This window comes from Larimichthys crocea, unplaced genomic scaffold (genome assembly GCF_000972845.2).
Source record: "Larimichthys crocea isolate SSNF unplaced genomic scaffold, L_crocea_2.0 scaffold434, whole genome shotgun sequence".
Taxonomy (NCBI): Eukaryota; Metazoa; Chordata; class Actinopteri; family Sciaenidae; genus Larimichthys; species Larimichthys crocea.
In genome coordinates, this window is record NW_020855649.1 from 229739 (window position 1) to 248043 (window position 18305).

General features: G+C 40.9%; 1 protein-coding gene across 1 annotated transcript; it reads left to right on the forward strand.

Moving 5' to 3' along the window:
* The first annotated feature begins 8 nt into the window (after positions 1 to 8).
* LOC104929551 (patatin-like phospholipase domain-containing protein 2) lies at positions 9 to 5498 on the forward strand. Its single transcript, XM_027276544.1, has 8 exons — positions 9 to 223; positions 841 to 1073; positions 1548 to 1613; positions 3338 to 3547; positions 4150 to 4210; positions 4463 to 4663; positions 4829 to 4967; positions 5252 to 5498. Exons 1-8 carry the CDS (start codon positions 37 to 39, stop codon positions 5361 to 5363), a joined length of 1209 nt encoding a protein of 402 aa, XP_027132345.1. The 5' UTR covers positions 9 to 36; the 3' UTR covers positions 5364 to 5498.
* The last annotated feature ends 12807 nt before the right edge of the window (positions 5499 to 18305 follow it).

The following is an 18305-nucleotide window of genomic DNA, read 5'->3' on the forward strand; positions in this document are numbered from 1 at the left end:
GTCTGGACTCTTGCTGGTGGAACTGAACCTGAGAAGATGTTGGATCTGAAGAAAGAGTGGAGCATCTCGTTTGCAGGATGCGGTTTTATGGGGATTTATTACGTTGGCGCCACCAGTTGTATCCTTGAGAGGTTCCCACGCCTCATTCATGACGCCTCGAAAATCTATGGAGCGTCTGCAGGTGCTTTGATGGCTACGGTTTTAGCTGTTGGGATCCCCCTAGGTAAGCTGTGGGTCCCTCCTCCATTCACCAAACCTCGTTCAAAAATCTGTCATTTTCACTCTGTATTGATATTTAGTAAATGTGTACATGGTTAAATTCAACAACATCAGTGTGATTGAAGTCACTACATGTGATCATGTAATCACGGATCAAATGTGCCAAGCAGCATTGAACTTTAAAGTTTTTGTTTGATTGATTTTGCAATGGACAGATGATCTTGACACATGCATCTCACACATCACCACACCACCTGTGATTGTGTGAATTCCAAAACAAACCAGCTTGTGCACAGTTGAGATTTTCTTTACTTGTGCTGACATCATCACCTTGGCACAACTTGGAGGTGAGCTTTAGACCTGAGCTGATAGGTAGGCTCGACCTGTTTTTGTAGAACATTTGATGTAAGTGTCAAGTAGTCTGGCAAGTTATTGATAGCACAATAAAAAGCAAAACACATTTTCAATCATACTGTACATTACAGCAAATAAACATGTAGAAATGTCTGCAATATAGTTTTATTTAAAAAAAATACATTTTCCTTTTGCGCTGTACTTGTAGAATCCCAGTTCAGTATTTTTACCAAGCATGCACTGTAATCACTGCATTCCTCTGTGCAGAGAAATGCTGCGCTGATTTGATGTTCATGGCCACAGAGGGCAGGAAGCACAAAATGGGAACCCTGCATCCATTTTACAACCTGCTGCAGATAGTGAAGGACTCTATGGTCAGGAGCCTGCCAGAAGACGCCCACATTCGAGCCTCTGGGAAGCTCTCCGTGTCCCTGACCAGAGTACCTGATGGGAAGAACGTACTAGTGTCAGAGTTTGACAGCAGAGAGGAGCTCATCCAGGTATATTTAGGAGCAAAGACACTTTTATCGGGACAGTTCAATAACCAACATGATAAGTAACCAAAAGAAAGGTGCAGATGGCTCTCATAACATGACGGTCATTTTTAGAGTTCTGTTCAAGATTTTGAAAAGCTGACTGAACAGATTTATTTTGTAATTTGAGGAAGTGGAGGAGGAATATGTGGAGTTTGTAGTGGGAGCTGCCCTTCTTCACCAGAACAGGAACAGTGATTCTGCTGTTCTGTAAGGGCGTGGTGCATGACCAATCTTACTGTCATATCTTATACAACCAATGTTATCTGGGTTGTTGTTTCTATTACAGTCCTTCCTCTCTGGAAAAAAACAGCTTCAAAAATGCATTAATCTCCATCAACATTTAAAGAACATTCTATATTTAAGAACCTATTCTTTGAGTTGTGTGCATGGGGAGCTCATATTTCTGTTACTAATATTCAGTAATATCTGCCTTTCCAGGCCCTCCTATGCAGCTGCTTCGTCCCATTCTACTGTGGTGTTGTTCCACCCACTTACCGCGGAGTGGTGAGTGAACCAGCAAGCCATTATACTTAAGCTTTCATACTCTTAAGCCAGGACGTTTATGGTGAGCTTCACTGAGTCTGTCTTCAGTCTTAGGACTTGTTCAGCCTGATAGGCAGACATTGAATGCAGCCTCTCTTTGTATTTAAATTCAAACAAAATAAATATTAGATATTTATTTTGAAGCAGTCAATCAGACATGATAATCAAGTATGTAAATGTAAATAAAAACAGAATGCAATAATTTGCAAATCTCACAAACCCATATTTTGTTCCCAATAGAACATAAACAACATATCATGTGTTGAAACTGAAACATTTTATCATTTCATGGAAAATATTAGCTCATTTTGAAATTGATGGCACCAACACATCATGCAGAACATGTTGCCTGGCTTGGCCTGCCTGCAGTCCAGACTTTTCACCAGTAGAAAACATTTGGTGTATCATAAAACAAAAAATCCAGTAACAGAGGCCCAGGACTGTTGAGCAGTCAGAATCCTGCATTAGACAAAAAAGGGACAAAAGAAGTTAAAAGAAGAGGGGGTGCTACACAATGATGGACTCTGTCCCAACTTTTTGGTATTGTCTTGCTGAAATATGCAAGGCCTTCCCTGAGAGATATATTGTCTGGATGCGAGCATATGTTGCTCTAAAACCTCTATGTACTTGTCAGCATTGAATCGTACCTTTCCAGATGTGTAAGCTGCTGCCGACATAGGCATTAATACAACCCCATACCATCAGAGATGAAGAGTTTCTCCTCTTTAGTCAGCAGGACACAATGCCCATGGTTTACAAAAAGAAATAAAATTTTTGGTTGATCTGACCTCAGAACAGTTTTCCATTTTTACTCAGAACATTTTTAATGAGCTTTGGCCCAGAGAAGACAGCGGCATTTCTGGATAGTGTTCAAAATATGACTTATTTTTTGCATGATGCAACTTTAACTTGCATTTGTGGATTACACAACAAACTGTGTTTATAGACCGAGATTTCTGGAAGTGTTCATGAGCCCATGCAGTGATTTCCAGAGAGATTTATGACTGTTTTTAATCCAGTGCCGTCTGAGGGCCTGAAGATCATGAGCATCCAGTTTTGACCTTTGACCTCGTCCTTTGCACACAGAGACTCCTCCTGATTCTGTGAATGTTTGATGATATTTTACACTGTAGATGGTGGGATCTTCAAAGTCTTTGAAATTTTACACTGAAGAACATTTTTCTGAAATTGTTACACAATTTTTAGATGTAATTTGTTGCAGATTGGTGAACCTCTGCCCATCTTTACATCTGAGAGGCTCTGCCTTTTTGAATTGCTCCTTTTATACCCAGTCATGTCACGCTTTTGTTGCCCCTGTCCCAACTTTTTTGAGATGTGTTGCTGCCATCAATTTCAAAATGAGCTAATATTTTCCATGAAATGCTAAAATGTCTCAGTTTTAACACGTGATATGTTGTTTATGTTCTATTGGGAGTAAAATATGGGTTTGCAATGATTTGCAAATCATTGTATTCTGTTTTTATTTACGTTTTACACAACATCCCAAATTCATTGGAATTGGGGTTGTATTTCATTTACATGCCTCGAACTTAATATTTCTTCAAGATGATGATCCATTGTTATATATTTGTGAAAACTATGTCTCTGTTAATCTGAATATTAGACAACATGTGATTTGAATACATTTCCCATCCTGCACACCAATCAACAACCTCCCTTTCCAGCATTATGTGGACGGCGCCGTCAGCGACAACCTGCCTCGATGTCATCTGAGAAACACAATCACATTCTCTGCGTATGCCGGTGAGAGTGATCTCTGCCCTCGAGGAAGCACACTCAACTTCCACGAGGTGCGCTTCAACAATGTGAGCATCCAGGTCACCTCAGAGAACATGTACAGAGTGAAGCGCACCTTCTTCCCACCAGAGCCTGAGGTGAGACACTGAAGGTCCATGTTTCCCAGTTTTAGCAGTTAGAGTTTTAGTCCTAAATTGATGTTTTCAGGATAAGAGATGTTTGAAATAATTACAGAAATACTGCTGAAATACTTTCCTGTATGTTTAAATTACTTTTATAGTGCTCTTTTTCTCGTTTTAGCCAATTTACCACAAATCACATATATTGCATATTGCTGCCAACGAGATTTTAAAGACTTTAAATATGGATGGTTCAGATTTTGTTTCGGTGGTATTACTTTAATAATGTTAATACTAATGGCTTACAAATAAGTCTGTGTCATGCAACTAACCACACCAAACCATCTATTGTTCCTTCTTCCTTTCCAGAGGAGTTAAAAAAAAAAAGAATAAAAGATGTTTCCAAAGTTTGTTTTCCTGCCTGAACAGAAGCTTGGCTGAGAGAAATTGGGTTAAAATCTCCTTTCTGCCCTCTGCTGGTCACAAATTAGTCAGGCTACTGCAACTTTAAATATAAAGCACACATATCAATGATATCAATGGGCAGTAAACAGCTGCAATATTTTATAGATTTATAGATTTAGCTTGCATCCTCACCAAGCTCCTTTTTGATTTTACAGGCAATGGCTGAAATCTGCCACAATGGATACATGGATGCTCTCCACTTCCTGCAAGACAACAGTAAGGACATCTTAGAATTGGGGTTCAGCTGTGGGTGTTGGGGTGGAGGGTTGGGGATTGGCGGAGGGTGTTTGCTTGTTTTTATGTTTTTATGTGAGCACTTCATGTTACATTTTTTGCATGAAAAGTGCTATACAAAAAAAAGTGTGATTCATTGATTGTAATAATCACTGTTAAACATTATTGTAATAGCTAGCCATGGTTGTTGATGAGGTGAGTAATCCAGTGCTTCTTATTAAATACCCGTCACAGATCTGATCAGCGGTGCGTGTCCCATGAGAAGTCTGGAGACAGACTCACCCAAACCTGCTTGTTGTGAGCTGGTGAAGAAGTCAGCTGAAGGTGAAGCATCCAATGAGAGCATAGAACACAATGGACTGGAACCACCTCAGGAAGAGCACTGGTGGCTGGATACACAGCTCATAGAACACCTCCCAGTTAACATTAAAAAGGGTAAGGCCTGTCACTGGAGGGCAGATGACATGATCAACAGTCCTCCTTGTTTGGGGAGAAGAAACCTAGTACAGACAGAACTGTAGTACTATACTACTGAGCCAGTACAGTACATTTAATGCAGTAGAACTAAATATGTAATGTTGTTCACTGTATTTTTCTCAGCGTTGTGTGAGGCCTGTAGAGAGACACATGCTGCTGGAGGTCTGTTGTCCCACATGACGTACCTGCCAAAGAAAGTGACCTCTTACCTGCAGATCCCCAGTATTCTGCCCATGGGGTCCGCCAGCTCTCTAGCTCAGAGGTAGAGTGAACTAGCCTGAATTCCTTGTGATTATCAAGATACTGTAATAGAAACTCTAATATGATTATCAAATCATATTACAGCATCTTTGTCATCTCCAACTGTTTTGTACTGTAGACCACAGGTTATAACAAAATCTACAGATAATTGATGAATACCCTCGACCTGGTTGTATTAATAATTTGGAACCACAGGTTGATACTTTTCCCTTAGTGGTAGTGCTATGTAAAACATCTTGGTACTCATTCTACCACTGTCAATATGTGCTCATGTGCTCCTTTCAGACTCGCAAATTGCATCCCAGATGTACCAAGGGACATGAGCCGGCTCTATGGCATGGCTGTAGACATATACAAACAAGCTTGGAAGGGCGAGGTGGAGGACTATGACAGGTAGGCAGTGTAATAATCATATCTCCTGTCCAGATCTTCAGAAATGTGCAGCCTGTTGCAAGCTGCAATGCTTTACTAACCAAACTTCCCCGGAGTTTCTGTGCTCTCTCATCCAGCAGGTTCTCGTGGATCGTGGCTGCTGCTGTGATCCTGCACGACGTCCACTACGCATATTATTACCGTCATTATTACTACCATATCTGCTACTGTGGTCATTTTATCATTCATTGTAATTCATTGTCATTTTATCATTCATTGTAATTCATTGTCATTTTATCAGGGCGATCAAGGAACATAACGAGTAATGAGCCAGTCCAGTTTTACTGTACCGGCCAATGTGTATTAAGACTTTGAGACAAGATAATCCTACTGGCAGGATCAACCAGGTAAGCCCCCATCTCTGGCTGGTTCGGTCTGCAGCACGTGGGAGGGTGGTGGGGCGAAGCCGGGTGCATATTGAGGGCAGAGAGAGGCAGACCGGGCCAGCCCTCCCCTCATCTGGGCATGGGAAAGAGGTTTGAGAACATCGGCCTCTCCGAGGCCCACTGCCGAGCTGGGTGGTTCCCTAACACCACCCAACACCACCCCTGGAGTGGGGTGAGGGGCGTGTGGTGATGTGCTTCCCGGTATGGGCTCCGTAGTGGGATGGCCGGGGTCGACGGGGCGTTTCGGTCTTGCCACCGGGAGCTGTGGGAAAGGATAGGAAGCGCAGGAGTGGATGCCGCCCTTCTCGGTGTCCCTTCCGGCCCTGGGTGGGTTGGGACCCACGGGCAGAGGAGCCCTCCTGCCCAAACATTGGTGCTGGGCATTGAGACCCAGCACAAACAAATAGTTTAATATGCTATCGTTGCTAACACGTTAACTATGTTGGCTAAAGCTAAAGGATTCTGAACTTAGCTTAGAGGTGAACGTTCTGGGCAATGATATCCTTGTCAATCGTCGACACATTTTACTGGAGGCGTCCACGCTGTTTAATCCATTGTATGCACCGCGCCAGTTGTGTTTTTGGCTTTGGGAATGGAAAAGAACACACTCCCTCCGGTCAGCTCTTGGGGTATCTACTGTCCCCATTTACATATACCATAAGCACAGGAGTCTGTAGCTTGCTGGACCGTGCCTTAAATAGTAATGGTGGCGAGGATGTGTGATTGGACAATGACCGTTTTGGGGCAGGGGCTCGGCGAAAGGTCAGTTCTAGCAAAGCCTATTTGGCCTATGTTTTTTAGAATATGGTAACTACATACACTGAAAAAAAATCTGTTGGATTTTACATGAAAAAAAAAAATATGGACATCGGTTTGCACATTACCAAAATTAATGTTGTTATGTTCAATATACTCATTTTTTATTTAAAATGAACTAATTTTTTATATGGAGTTTTTTTATAAACTAGGTTTCTACTCATTCAATTTCCGTTCTCCATGTACTTAAGCACTCCTTTCCGTCCACTCCTTCTTTGACGCCGCTGGGCTTTTTTCACCTGCCCAAAATGGATGTGGAGCCCCAGCCCTTCATTCAATGTAATGCTGGCCTTAAAAGCTGTTCTTTATCCTGGAGCATCATAGTGACCAGATTACCACCTCACATTACATCTCACACGGGCCTTTTACTTCAACAACTCCACAAACTACAATCAACGTCGTTTGTGACGGGAAAGTAAGCATTAAACACTATTCTGATCTGATCTAATGTGAAGATCCCCACATTTTCTGCCTGAAAATGACTTTAAATCACTCACTGTCCACATTTTTCAAGACAAACTTGTTGATGTCTTGGTTTAAAAGAATGTTTCCTACCTTGTTACCATAGAAAGACCAAGTAGAGAGAATGTTAAGAATACTTAAATTCACAAGTTTTGCAGAAATCTATATATATATATATATTATATAATATATTAATACATACATACACCCGCACACACATAGGGTCAACCTACATTTTGGTTTCATAGGTATGTAGTAATGCGTCTACTCATACATACGGGCATGGACATTTTGAATTTTACTTTATCAGAGGACTGTAAAAGATAATGCTGGGCCAATTGTATACGCATATGTAGAAAATATGTATTTTTATTTTAGATCATTCTGAACACATGGGCGCAATCCTTTCCCGATGGGCATGTGGACATGACGATCACCATTCAACAGGATGCAAACATCCTGTGGGGCCTATGCATTGAAGGTACATAGCATGAATAAGATTAATGTTAGGATCTGGAATGAAGTAATTGTGTTTCTCCATCCCAAAAAAAAGCCAATGTACAACTCGTGTATAATCAAAATAACAAATTTATTTAGTACACTACTACCCAACACTGCTGTAATGAATTATGTGGCAATAAACATTGAATGTAATATGAATGAATACAAGATAAGTCAATCACATTTACTACTTTGTTGATTAAATGGTCTAAAACTAGTCCTGAATTGTTTCTTTAAATGTTTTGACGTTCAGGTGGATAACCATGCATGGGTGAAATGGCAGGACAAATTACAAATTATATAATTGCAAAGAACAAGTGGCATGCCCTTTTTTGTCAAAGTTGAAAGTATCAGCTAAGAGTATACTCAAAGTTCGGAATATTTGATATGTCTGCAGAGGAGAAGGATGAAGAATATAACTAGTTTAGAGTGTTCTGGCATGACATGTTGTACTGCATTGGGTAACTTTAATTACTTTTAATTACACAAAGACTGATGCTACAGTTAATTTTTGGGCCATTGGGTGCTTCAATACGTTCAAACACTTCTTATAAGATTACTGTTTTCATTATCATAATGATCTATTCTTACACCTCTACTCACAGTTTGCCAGAGTGCATCTTGGGTGGATTCCCTGAGATTTGACAATTCCCATCTGGTATTATGTACGTATACGCTACAACACATGAACAAATAAATGTAGGTAATCGTGTGGTGTGTGTGGTGTGTGTGTGTGTGTGTGGTGTGTGTGTGTGTGTGTGTTTGTGTGTTGTGTTGTGTGTGTGTGGGTGTGTGTGTGTGTGGGTATGTGGCAGGCCGGACTCAAACAGGACGCCAATCGCAGAGGTGTCAATGAGCTGATTTAGTGATACAAAAACCCTCACAGAGTGAGCTATGAAACGGCCTAAACCTAGGGAAAACAAAAACACTCCAACGAGGAAACTCTTGAACTGCTCTATCAAAGATTATCAAAATCAAAAGTCCACTCACAAGGAGGAAAAACAACAGGCTTAAAACAATTAACTGAAGGCGCTCAAAGAGGCTGAAAAACACAACGCTATGCACTATGAAACAAAAGGACTAGACTAAGAATTTAAAAAAAATCACTCATACGAGGAGAAAAAAACAAAAGAAAACTCGAGCTATAACGCTATGGCTGTGGACAAGGAACAAAGCTTGGGTGACCGCTACAAAGACGAAACACTTTGGCACAAGACAAAGGGAGACGCAGACAATAATACCAAAGGATGGGGAACAGGTGGAAACAATCAGGGCGGGGAAGACAATCAGACCGTGAACATGAGGAAGGGCAAGTGACCTGAACGAGAGGACAGGTAAATATCAAAATAAAACAGGAAATGACAAGACATAACAAAAACCAACTTGACCTCACCGCAGTGTGACAGTATGTATGTATGTATGATATATATAAAAAAATATATATATATATAAAAGTATTTTCTGCTAGAAACTTGTGATTTAACTAATTCTTACATTCTCTCTAATTGGTATTTCTATGGTCACAAGGTAGGACATTCTTTAACCAAGACATCAACAAGGTTGGTCTTTTGAAATGTTGACAGTGATTTAAAACATTTTCAGGCAGAAAATGTGGTGATCTTTCACATTAGAATCAATCAGAATAGTGTTTTAATGCTTACTTTAACAGTCACAAACGAAGTTACTTGTAAGTTGTGGAGTTGTTGGAAGTAAAGGCCAGTGGTGAGATGTAATGTGAGGTGGTAATCTGTCACATATGATGCTTCAGGTAAAGAACAGTCTTTTTAAGGCAGAATACATTGAAGGAAGGAGCTGCATCAATTTTTGGCAGGTGAAATGCCATTTTGTGTTGTAAGATCCTTTAAAAGAAATTCCAAGTTGTCCTGTCAGATTTTATATTATGAGCTTATGAATGAGAGCCAAGCCATAGTTAGGCAGAACCCTTTCATTAACTGTATTTGGCCTTCAAATCAATTTTTTGGCAGGTGAAAAAAGCCAAGCGGCGGCAAAAGAGGAGTGGACGGAAAAGGAGTGCTTAAGTACGGGGAAACGGAAATTGAATGAGTAACGAACCTAGTTTATAAAAAACTCCATATAAAAAAGTTATGTTCATTTTTCAAATAAAAAATAAGTAAGGGAACATGAACACATAATTTTGGGTAATGTGCAACCGATGTCCATTGTTTTTTTTCAGTGTATGAGTAAACTATATTCTAAAACCAATAGGCCAATAAGTCCATGACTGACAGTGTAGAAAATTACCTTTCGCGCGCCCGGCCCCACACAAACGTCATTTGTCCAATCACCATCCTAGCAACCATTACTATGTAAGCAAGGTCCATCAGCTACAGACTCCTGTGCGCATTGCTGTATGTGTTGTAAAGGGACAGTAGATACCCCAAGAGCTTGACCGGAGGAGTTGTGTGTCTTTTCATTCCCAAGCCAAAAACACAACTGGAGCAGTGCTCTGGATAAAGAACAGTCTTTTAAGCCAGAATACATTGAAGGAAGGAGCTGCATCCATCATTTAGGGCAGGTAGAAGAGAATAAAGTACACAAAGTGTAGTATGTGTGTTTGGTAGTTTATAAGTTAAACGAGTATGTATCTATGCACAGCTTTTCTGGTAATCTCAGTTGAAAGTTGATTAAAAAGCACATCATACGGAGATGAGAACGGTTCCAAGAAATGAAGGCTAGAAACAACTTCATTAACGGTAGTGTCCTAGACTATGCCTGCGACAATCGCTTATATTGGACAGATGAAACGATTGAAAACTGCAACAACATACTCCAAACATGGAAGCAATACTATGAAAGCCTGTCAATTAAACAAAATATGAGTCACTGGATCATTTTTAATCAGTCCTCACTATTTTATAAACAGCACCAATGCCTAAATCATATGCGTACAGTCTACTGCAAAGACAGGGATACACAAGTCATCACACATACCAAGCACAGAGACAGTCCTTCACGTAATTAACAGGTAACGTGATAACATAAACTTTCGAAGCTATAAGTTAGGGCTGACATTATAACACAGTGTATATATTATGACCGGAATTAATCCAGAGATCCATCCACGTTTTTTTTGCACGACACCGGACAACCAAGGTACTTACATGCCCAATGACTGCCGGATCGACGAAGGTGTCTAGGGAAAGGGGCGCCGGACAACCAAGTAGAATGCCAACATGCCGGTCGAGCAGTGTTAATTCAATCAGTGGTCAGATGGAACAGAAACAACTTCCTGCGTTTGTTTGCTAAATGATGATCTACTGAAAGGATGCACTGAGACGAACTAGCACCATGGAATTTTAGAAACCATGGAAACATGGAATGTTGTCATTTTGTCATGTTAAATATAATACATGCAATATGTAATATGTCCCTCTTTATCAATGCATTCGTTTTTTATGTCTGTAATAAAATGTATTTTTTATGTTAATGTGTGTTTGAAAATCATACGATGAGAAGTAAAATATCTTAAATAAAATGTTTTATATAAAAAATAATATAATAATAATAATGATGTGCTCTATTGGTCATTTATCTTCAACTCAAAAAAGCACTGTTAGTAATGACCAATATCCCATAAAAACGACTGTAATGACACAGTGTATGATGGGTATTTAGGACTCTAACAAACATAAGATAAGAAAGATAAGATAAGATACGATAAGATAACATGAGATGAGATAAGATAAGGTAGATGAGACGTTAAATGATCCACACACAAGGGGAATCCTATCACAGTAGCTCAGTATACAGAAGAGTTGATATTGACAAGTAAGAAATAAATAGAAAAAGGTCATTAAGCCATGCTGAAGAAAGTGATGAAGTCATGCTGGTGTTAAAGAGTCTGACTGCTGTTGGAATGAAAGACCTGTGATAGATCTCCATCTTACTGGTAGCAGTAGAAGTTTGTTGCGGAAGGAGCTGTGTAAGCCCCCCCCCACTTAACTCTCATGCAGGACGAAGAGAGTTGTGCTCAACAAGGATGTCATACATACACGACAGACTTTTATATGTACAATTTTTCAGGTGAGACAATCCAACAAGCATTGACCAATCCAATTTTTTTTACAAACATTTTCACTTACTGGTGTTTTACATAAAAAGGGTAGCACTCTATTCTGCAAGGGCACCACTATTAAACTTAAAACTGGTGTAAAAGAAGTACAGGTTAAAAGGTCAAAAGGCAACCATCATTGCTTGTTAAAGCCAGTTGCCCACCCGTCCTTTAGTATAGGAACTGTGCTGTCCCCCGTCCACCTACATTATTTAAAGATAAAACAAACAGAAAAGGAGTTCATCATAAAAACTAATACAATTAAATCAACATCTCCAACAGTCCAAAATAAGAGAATTAAATGTGGACTATGAAATCAGGTCTTTGTCATCTAAAGCTGTCTTAGTCAATGAATTAATATCTGACTATGATATTATGTGTTTTTGCCAAAGAGAAAAAAAGGAAAGGGGGGGAGAAAGGAGGGGGGGGGAAAAAGAAAGGAGAAAAAGAAAAAGAGGAAAGAAAAAGGGAGGGGAAGAAAGGAAGAAAGGGAAGAGAAAGGGAGAGCAGAGAGGGGAAAAAGGGGGAGAAAGGAGAAGGAGGGAAGGGGAAAGAAAAAAGAGAAAAGAAAAAGGGGGGGGGGGGGGGGGGGGGGGGGGGGAAAGAAAAGGGAAAAAAAAGAAAAGAGAGAGGGGAGGGGGGGGGGAAAGGAAAAAGAAAGGGGAGGAAAGGGGGGGGAGGGGGGGAGAAACAAGGAGAAAAAGGGAAAAAGGGGGAAAAGGGAGGAAAAAAAGGGGGGAGGGGAGGGAGAGAAAAAAAGGAGGAAAGGGGAAAGGGGCAGGGGGGGAGGGGGGAGGAGAGGGGAAAAAAGAAAGGGAAAAAAAAGGAGGGGGAAGAGGGGGGAGGGGAAAAAAAGAAGAGGGGGAGGGGGGGGGGGGGGAAAGGGAGAAGAGGGAGGGGAAAAGGGAAAAGGGTGGAAGAGGAAAGAAAAAAGAGAGAGAAGGGGGGGGGGGGGGGCGGGGGGTGGGGGTGGGGGAGGGGGCGGGGGGGGGAGAAGAAGGGGGGGCGGAGAGGAGAAGGGAGGGGGTGGTAAGGGTAAGGGAAGGAGGTTAAAAGGAAACAAAAGAAGGGAGGAAAGGGAAGGAAGGAAAAAATGAGGGAAAAGAAGAGTGCAAGGAAAGAGTGTGGGTTAGACAAAATAAAGACGAGTTGGTACGGAAAGGAGGGATAGGAGGAGAGAGGAAGAGAGCAAAAAGAGAAGAAGAAGAAAATGGGGAGAAAGGGGAAAAGCAGGGTGGGAGATAAGAGAAATAGACAATAGCACGTGTGGTGTAAAAACTAGTATACAGAGTGGTGAGGCAGGTGGCGCAAGGTGATATAACAGGTGGGAACATCAAAGAGAGAAAGTGTGAAGGAAGTAAATGAAGTTCCGAAAAAAGTAAAAGAGACAAATAGAACATAGACGGTCGAGAGATGAAAGAGAATAAGGAACGAAAGAGAGAAAATTTTGGCAGCCGAAGACCACGGGTGTAGATAAGTAATAACCAATCAGCGGTCCTGGGGCGAAAAAATGCCAAAGAAGACGGATGTGAAGAGCATATCACCGACAGTGAAACTGGATCCCTACGAGACATGGAATGGTTGTAGAAATGATTTATTAAACTAGTGACGGGATTAGGTTCGGAATTGGATTAGGAGTATGGGGTAAAAAGGTAGCCATCACGTCACACCTAACAACAACTGTCAAAACTCAGAGGATATCTCATGTTTTCTTGGTGCTTACAACATGGACCCTTTTACATCAGAAGAAGTTTGGAGTGTGAGAGAATATGGGGTGAGGACCTAAAAAAGGGTGACATTGAGAAGGGCATCCGTGGGAGACGGGAAGAGCTTAGAATAGGGCGACTTAATAGAGATTGAACGGACATCATTTTAGGGTAAGTGACTGTTTTTAAAGAGTTGAGTTGACAAATATGCTGGGATGTTTTTTTACAAGAAAGCATCAATGTGCGTGGTCTGCCGCTGTATCCGACAACAATCACAAATATGAATGAGCCTAGAACAGATGAGCGTATGTGTAAATTGATGATTGTTTGAGTCTGCTTCCAGGTATGTTGCGTGACTGTAATCATGTAACATACATATGACTATTCAAATGGTGTTACAGTTTATCCTGTTTAAAAAGGGGTGGATGGGTTGAGAACAAAAAGAAAAGACTACCATGTTACTTTAGGGTAGAACACATTGCCAATGTGTTTAATTTTGGGAGGTAAGTAGTGATTTTTAGAGAGAATCACAGATGTAAGGACACAAACAAAACTTAACAAGATCGATAGAGGAAAGTCTAGCCAGTGAACTGACTGAACAGGGTGACTGTAGACGTATAAACGGTCAATGTTGCACACACTGGGAATGAAATAAGAGGATAACGGACAATACGACCCGGATGGACATAAACACTGAAATAATAATAAGCATATTCAGTTTCAGACGTTAGTGGCACGCAGTGATATAGCTTACCGGATATTATAAGAGTAGCTTGAGGCAAGTTCGCATGAATAACTAAACGCCTTGCCCACCCACACACAAACGACAAATACTGGGGTGTGGAATCGCAATAAATAAGTTGCGCATCAGACATAGGCGACTTTGTGCTATGGTACTTACCTAGGATAGGAAGTCCATGCTCATGACAGAGAATGACGTTTAAAATGATGATAGGAAGGTGATGCGTTTAGTCAGACAGTGTTTAGAATGTAAAACGTGTATCGCAACCCACATACATCAGCAATACAAACGACACAAGTCAGACTAAATGATCAAAAAAAGTTGTGTCTTGTTTAATTGAGTGTACTTAAGATGGTGAGGCGAGGGATACACAGACATCAAGCTGTATAAGGCTGATCTGAATTGTGGAGAGATGATAAATAGGAGTATAAAATTGAGCAGCCTGACTGGGGGATTGAGAACGAGATTGTGGGGTCATAACAAGAATCAAGAAAAAACACGGACGTGGAATGTGTGACACAGGTGTTATAATGGGGTGTTGCCCCATTTGTGTTTTTCCAAGGTGTGCCACTCAGTATCAAATGCTTGTATTGTTGATGGTTTATACAACCAAATGAATCGTGTGTTCTATATAACATGGTAGGGCTAGCATGAATCAAATCGACAGACTTAGGCTAGATCAGAGGTGCTAGGGTACAAAACACCTTGTTTCTATAGACATTTGTAAGTGATAGGAAAAAGCGGATCGAAGTCGACGTGTGCCTCACTGTGAATGTGAGGGTTTTGCCAACTAGCCGTTTTGGGAATAGTATGTTTAGTAGGCGAAGAGAATAGAATCGTAGGACGTGCGAACAATCTCAATGGCAGACAATACTGCAACTTCGAGGGATAGCAGAGTGTACGATAAGAAAGCAAATGATAAGGGTTGGTTGGTGTTGTAAAGGAGCGGATCAACTGGAACAGGAAGGGTGATAGAGAAGGAGAGCATGGCCTGCGGCGGTATGGCAGGCTACTTCCGTATCCTGTTTTTGGGCGTGGGGGTCAATTAAATCAGGAGAGTTCTGACTTTAGGGCGATTACTAACATTCCTGGTACTCGCGTTACCTAATTTCCCTTCCCCTCTTCTTTCCTTCCTTCTTCCTCTTTCTCTTCCCTTCCCTTCCCCTCCTCCTCTTCCTCTACTCCTCCTTTTTCCTCTCCTTACTTTTCTCTTTTTGTCTTTTAGCCATCTTTCCTCCCGTCTCTTCATCCCTCCCCCACCTAAACTAAATTATAATTCATTGAAACTCTTTTCCTTTGCCTCACTCACCCAACCTGGAAACTTTGCAGCCAATTTATTTGTTACATTATATCGAGCTCAGGTCCTTATTCTGAATTTTATCTGAATTTGCAGAATTTGCATCAGGCTTGATCCTTAAAACAGATATAAAGTAATTATTGTAGGTGATTTTAACATTCATGTGGACAACCACAATGATAGTCTAGTACTGCGTGTTATCTCTCTATTAGACTCAATTGGCTTTTTGTCAAAGTTTTGTGAAAATAAACCGACTCATTGTCTGAACCACACTCTTGATCTTGTTCTTTCATATGGCTTGAAATTGATAATATAATGTCTTCCCACAGAATCCTCTTCTGTCTGCCCATTTTTTAATAACCTTTGAGTTCATACTACCGGACTATAAGCCTTTGTGTAGAGCTTCTACAGCAGATGTTTATCTGATAGTGCTGTAGCCAAATTTAAGGAAGTGATTCCTTCAGCATTGAATCAAATGCATGTCTAACTGTAACAGAGGACTTGTCTACTTCCTTTAGCCACCCACAAATAGACCATCTTGTTGGATAGTTTACAGGCCTCATTACGGACAACTCTAGACTCTATTGCACCTCTGAAAAAGAAGATACTTAAACAAAGAGCTAGCACCATGGTATGCCAGCAGACTCGTAAATTCAAAGCAAGAGGCACGTAAATCTGAACGCAATGGCGTGCCACTAAACTGGAAGAATCATTAGCCTGGCAAGATAATCATCAAACATACAGGAAGGCTCTCCGTAATGCCAGAGCAGCCTATTTACTCTTCTTTAATTGAGGAGAATAAGGAACAACCACAGGTTTTCTCTTCAGCCAACTGTAGCCCGGCTAACAGAGAATCACAGCTCTACTGAACATACTATCCTTTAGTCTAAGTAGCAATGACTTCATGAGCTTCTTATGATAAGATTATAACTATTAGAGACCAAAATCCATCACCTCTTGCCCTCAACAGACATTGATCTGCATTCTGATACAGCAAGTTTTGAAACAGCTGTAAACCGATCTATGTATGTGACTGTTTTTCCCCCATCGACCTTCATCAATAACTTTAATCATTTCTGCAGCTAAGCCGTCATCCTGTCTCTTAGACTCCATCCCAACCAGGTTTGCTCAAGAAGTTTACCTGTAGTTAGTATCGTTATTGATATGATTACTTGTACAAGGTTCATTGAAGCAGTGTATGGTACACATGGTGGCCTGGTAGAGGTAGTCTGTAATTAAACCTCTTCTTAAAAAGCCCACTCTAGACCCAGAGGTCCTAGCCACTACAGACCGATATCAAACCTTCCCTTCTGTCTAAGATACTTGAGAAAGCTGTAGCTAATCAGTGTGTGACTTTCTCCCCATAACATAGTCTATTTGAGATTTTCAGTCAGGATTTAGAGTGCATCATAGCACATGAGACCGCATTAGTTCAAAGTTACAAATGACACTCCTAAGTGGCATCATACAAAGGACTCATCTCTGTACTTGTCCTGTTCGATCTTAGTGCGCATTGAACACCATTGACCATCAAATTCTGTGTACAGAGACTGGAACATCGAATTGGCATCAAGGAACCGCCTAAGCTGGTTAAATCGTACTTTTTAGATCGATCTCAGTTTGTTCACTTCGATGTGAATCCTCCATGCAGACCAAAGTTTGTCATGGGATCCCACAAGTTCTGTACTGGACCACTTCTATTTCAGTTTATATATGCTTCCTTTAGGGAACATCATTAGGAATCACTCTATCAATTTTCATTGTATGCTGACGACACCCAATTATATTTATCGATCAAGCTGATGCAACCAATCAGTTAACTAAACTCCAAGCATGCCTTAAGGATTAAAAAAGTTGGATGACCTACAATTTTTTGATTTAAATTCAGACAAACTGAAGTTCTTGTAATTGGACCCAAACACCTCAGAAACTCTCTTTCTAGAGACTTAGTTACTTTAGATGGGATCACCCTGGCCTCCAGCTCCACTGTAAAGAATCTTGGAGTTGTTTTTGATCAGGATTTGTCCTTTAACGTCCACATAAAACAAATTTCTAGGACTGCATTCTTCCACTTACGTAACATCGCTAAAATCAGACGCATTGTCTCTCAGGCGGATGCAGAAAAACTAGTCCCGCATTTGTTACTTCAAGGCTGGACTATTGTAACTCTTTGTATCAGGCTGCTCCAATAAGTCTTAGAACTTGCAGTTAATTCAGAATGCTGCTGCACGTGTTCTGACAGGAACCAAGATCAGAGAGTCACATCTCTCCCATTTTGGGCTTCCTTGCATGGCTACCTATTAAATCTAGAATAGAATTTAAAATTCGTCTCCTGTACTTAAAGCCTCTTCATGGTCAGGCACCATCTTATCTAAAAGAGCTCATAATACCTATTACCCCCTCTAGAACACTGCGCTCTCGAGGACGCGGGTTCCTTGTGGTTCCTATAGTTTCCAAAAGTAGATGGGAGCGCCAGAGCTTTACTATCAGGCTCCTCTTCTGTGGAACAAACTACCTTTCTGGGTTCGGGGCAGCCACGGCAACACCTTTAAGAATAGACTTAAGACTTTCCTTTTGATAAGCCTATAGTTAGGGCTGGCTCAGGTCATCCCTTAGTTATGCTGCCCATAGGATTACACTGCCGGGGGACCCCACCGAGGGGTATGCCTAGCCAGGCACGGTAATGGTGAAGATGACACATCTCCCTGACCGAAAACTTCTCCTCTTCTCTCTCTCGCTCTCTCGCTCTCTCTCTCTCTCTCTCTCTAGCTCTCTATCTCTCTAGTCTTTCTCTCTCTCTCTCTCTCTCTCTCTCTCGTATATATATAGATATATATAATATATATATATTATCCATCTCTCTCTATATAGATCGTAGTAGTATATCTACTATATATATATAGAGAGCCATCTCTCTCTTATATC